The sequence below is a fragment of the Stegastes partitus genome, unplaced genomic scaffold (genome assembly GCF_000690725.1).
Source record: "Stegastes partitus isolate 25-593 unplaced genomic scaffold, Stegastes_partitus-1.0.2 Scaffold976, whole genome shotgun sequence".
Taxonomy (NCBI): Eukaryota; Metazoa; Chordata; class Actinopteri; family Pomacentridae; genus Stegastes; species Stegastes partitus.
Window position 1 is genome coordinate 58,028 of NW_007578707.1, and position 4,336 is coordinate 62,363.

Sequence of the window (4,336 nt, forward strand, 5' to 3'; positions counted from 1 at the left end):
TCCTGCTGGTCTGGAGGGGTTAGCCTTTAGCCTAGCATGGATCCAACTGGTCTGGAGGGGTTAGCCTTTAGCCTAGCATGGATCCGGCTCTCTTCCTCCTCCTTTGTTTACGTTCGTACCGCTTCCTGCTCTCTCGGGTAACTGCCGGCATCATCTCTGATCAGACTCCATGTTGGTGCAGGATGTCCACATCACAACGGATCGCTGCGATTCCAGCTGCGATTCCAGCGCCGTTCACCGTCCTGACGCCCAGAAAAGTCTCCCGGCTGTAAGTTTTTAATTTAGCTGTTGTCGTGGCCTCAGCAACATAACGTCTGTGCCTCATTGTGGACACATTTCTGTTATCTTGGACAGGTTTTGAGACGTTTTGCTCAGATTTCAAATGGATCAAACGGAGTACGTTCATGCCTCAGCAGCTCAGAGCCCAGAGATGTTCCGCTCACACACTCTTTCTCCTGAATCAGGTCCAGAGGAACCAGAGGTTTGGCTGCTGCAGCTGCTCTCGTCAGAAATCATTCATCGGCGGCGTCATTTCCTGCTTCCAGGCCCCGTCAGCAGCTTCCTGGCTCTGATGCTGCTTTTTTTAGCTGCCTGATGAAAGGTTTGAAACTTCCAGGTCTGCGAGTCCTGAGCTTCGGTCAGCTCGACCTGCGACAGCAGCTCTGCCTCGAGCGCTGGAGATAAATCAGACCTCTGCTCCTCTTCCTCTGGCTTCACTCTCGACCGCCGTCGTCCTCACTAAGATTCACCAACATCGTGGTTTTATTTTCTCTGAGGAGTCTTTGATCCGTCCTCACAAATGTTTCTCCGTCCCCTGCTTGCTGCTTGGAGTCCCTCCACCGATCCACAACAAAACGTTTCAGCATTTCTGAGACTGTGGACACGTTTTCGCTCCACTTTGGACCGTTCAGAGCATCGTGCACAATTTCCAGGTCTTTTTGGAAAAACCTTACCGAAGTTTAATTCCGTCTCGTTTTTTCATTTCAGACACATTTTGAGACGTTTGGACCTTTTTTTTTTCTTGTTATGTTCAATTTAATGACCGGTTTTGAGGTTATTTGATCAGATTTTGTCATTTTTGAGTCATTCTGGACAAGAACCGGTTTGTGTTTTTTGCTGTTTTGTGCACTTTGTGTGTCATTTTACACAACGTTTGCGTCATTTGAACCAGCTTCAGTTATTCTGGGTAACGTCTGTGGACGGTTATTTCCATTTTAACGATGACTGCGGTGGTCGTGGGTGTGCTCAGTCTGTGGGTGACGTTGGGTTTGTCGGTTCTGGACACAGGTTTTGTTGAGGACGGGTCTGTGTTGCTTTGAACTAAGTTTTGTTGTTTCGAACACATTTCAGTGGTTTTGGACGACTTCAGAGTGAATTTGGACAGTTCCTGTCATTTTGGACACTGGCTGGTTTTTCACAGCTTTTCAGTTTGTTTTGAAATGTTTTTGTCATTTTCAGCATTTTTAAAGTCTTTGATAATTTTAAAAAAAAGTTCAAAACAAAAGTCGTAGTTATTTTAGTTCTTTTGTCTTGTAGGAAACATCTCGGACCGATTCCGTCTCATTTGAATTCATTTTTGTCACGTTTTGGACCATATTTCAGACATAACGGCGTCTTAAACAGTTGCTGAGTCGCTCTGAACAGATTTTGAGGTGATTTGTGTGTTTTGCGTCACTTTGGGGACTTTTGTAGTCGTTCTGATTTGGTTTCTATCCTTTTAGAAGACGGTGGTGCCAGTTTCAGAGGTGCTGTTTTTACCAGTTTCTAGGAAATGATTTTGGACAAACTGGATTGTGAGTGGTGTCGATGAGCAGCTGCAGGTTTCCAGGAGCAGCAGAAAGCTTCAGAGGTGGAGGTGACTCTGTGGTTGTTCCATATTTATGGAGGAAGTGAAGCGAGCAGACGGATGTGGAGAAGAAACCACTCAAGTCTTCCTCTCCCCTGACTGAGCAGCTTCCTTACGTAACGTGGACGCCTGAGAACTCGCCGCCGTCCGGCCTCCGCCTTCCCCCACATACATGTTGTCCTCCGCGAGCCGCACACGGATCAGTCAGAAGCCGCTGTGTGGACTGAACCAGCAGACAAGGTTTAGTCTCCTCGGACCAGCACCGAGACAAACATTCGTCTGCTTCGGTCACTTGAGCGGTTTGAGTTGTTCACCACAGACTTTCACCATCGTGGAAAAAGTTCAAGTAATTTTGTTTTACAAATTTTCTGACACTTTGCTCACCTGGAGTCACGCGGGACGCATTTGGGTCATTTGTGACTAATTTTCAGACGTCTGGGCCGACCATCCTGGTGTGGGAGGCTTTAGATCCTTCTGGACAGATCTGAGCTCTGAGACGTTTATTACAGACTCATGTTGGATCAATGCTCGGTTGTGTCGGACACTTTATAAATCACTTCACATACTGACATGTTCTGGACAAATGTTTGATACGTCCTCTGTAGTTTTAGACGCCCTAACGCTAACCTTTGGATAAGTTTGGGTCATGTTTGACAAATATTAAGACATCTGGGACATTCTGAGACGTTCAGGAGAAGTTTTCTGTCGTTTTTTAACAGATGCTGAGTCGTGTTCAGCAGCTTCTGTTGGACAAACAACATTTAGGAAGGCTTTGGAGCACAAGCTTCAGTCACTTCCTGTAACTCGGGAGTCCTTCTGGGCAGGTTGTGAGCCTCGTGCAGCTCAGCAGGTGTTTAATGAACGTTTGTGTGTCTGCAGGTGAAACACAACGGCCTCATCCAGGAGATGCAGCATCCAGCAGCCGGACCCGTCACCGTTCCAGGTCACTGCCGTTAACCTGCAGCTGCTCACACACACACACACACACACACACACACACACACACACACACACACACACACACACACACACACACACACACACACACCTGAGCGGCGCCGCTCTCGGCTCCGTGGGGAATCTCTGCTCCGTTGGTTTGATGGATCTCAGCATGTTTCCACGAAGCGGAAGCGGTTTTTTCCGCCTCTGTGTGTTTTCAGTGTGATCTGTCTTCTAACCTGAGTGTGTGTCTGCGGCCGGCAGGAAGTCATTCATAATGAGCAGAGGCCGGTTGGCCGATCCGATCCGAACCGTCCCGTAAAATAACCAATCAAAGTGAAACACCACCAGCTTCCCCTCAAAGCGCCGCTGAGCAGCGTCGCACTGAAACGACACCAACAAGACAGAAAACGACAAAAAACACGACACAAAACTGTCCCAGAGACGCATAAAACAACAAAACAACACACAAAACTACAACAGAGAGACACAAAAAGACACAAAGACCAACAAAACAGGACACAACATGACCACAACCTGTAGCAAAGACAAAGAGAACGACGACAACAAGACACCCAACGCCAGAAATAAGACACAAACAACCACAAACATGACAAAATTGTCCCAAAAGACACAAAACAGCAACAGAAACGAGACACAAAAAGGCACAAAAACGGCAACGAGACACAAACCAAACAAAGGCAACACAAACGAGAGGAAACGACAACAACAAAGTGACAAAGTCCTGACTCGGCTCCAGGGACGAATAAAGTGTTTAGAATTAAACTGAAAGTAAAAGATTTTCTCAAAGACACATTAAACAACTACAGTGAGACACAACAGACAAGAAAAGTGTCCCAAAGACGTAGAAATGAGACAAAACCACAGAAAGAAGACAAAATTATTTTATAAAATATAAAGAAGTCACAACAAAAAGATGCAAACTTACAGCGAGAGAAAACGTTTCCCCCCAAAGGGCGTCGTGTCTGCTTCACGTCAAGACACGGTTCATCTGCATCCAGCTCAGCAGCAGCTCAGCACTCAGTGAGGACAGGTGAGGAGAAGGTTCAGGAGGAGAAACACTGAACATCTGACGTCAGTGTTTGTCTGAAGTCGGCCTTGAACTGATGATGGAGCTCAAAACTCATCAGGACGAGGGAACGAAAGCACCTGGACAGGTGAGTGTCCCTGTGCATCAGCAGCAGGACGACACAAGGTGACCGTGTGGACACACACCACGAGCTACACAAGTACACACCAGTGGACACACACGTGTGTGTGTGTGTGTGTGTGTGAGTCTATTCACAGCCTGAACAATCTCCTTTTCTTTGCTCTGCTCTCTCCTGTTCTGTCCATCTCTGTTTAGTAAACACACCAGACACAAGTGAGTGTGTGTGTCTGTGTGTGTGTGTGTGTGAACGTGTGCATGTGTGTGTGCACGTTTCCAGTGTGTGTGTTGTTTGTACCTCGGAGGTTAATTGAGTGTGAAAACGTGCAGCTCAGAACATTCATTGGCCGACCTGTTGATGGCATTCCTCTGTGTGTGTGTGT

At 47.0% G+C, this 4,336-nt stretch overlaps 1 protein-coding gene and 1 long non-coding RNA gene across 2 annotated transcripts in view; one reads left to right on the forward strand and one right to left on the reverse strand.

Annotated features, from left to right (window-relative positions):
* LOC103366769 (uncharacterized) overlaps positions 1–3,259 on the reverse strand; it is a 14,567-nt gene extending 11,308 nt beyond the window's left edge. Inside the window, exons 1-2 of the long non-coding RNA XR_520685.1 lie at positions 2,859–3,259; positions 1,169–1,171 (exon numbers count right to left, since the gene is read on the reverse strand). This is a non-coding gene — a long non-coding RNA (uncharacterized LOC103366769). The remainder of the gene's footprint in view (positions 1–1,168; positions 1,172–2,858) is intronic.
* The window catches only part of sugct (succinyl-CoA:glutarate-CoA transferase), a 62,576-nt gene that overhangs the window by 56,313 nt on the left and 1,927 nt on the right, over positions 1–4,336 (forward strand). Inside the window, exon 13 of the mRNA XM_008294592.1 lies at positions 2,726–2,789. Within this exon, the coding sequence (XP_008292814.1) occupies positions 2,726–2,789 (64 nt within the window). The remainder of the gene's footprint in view (positions 1–2,725; positions 2,790–4,336) is intronic.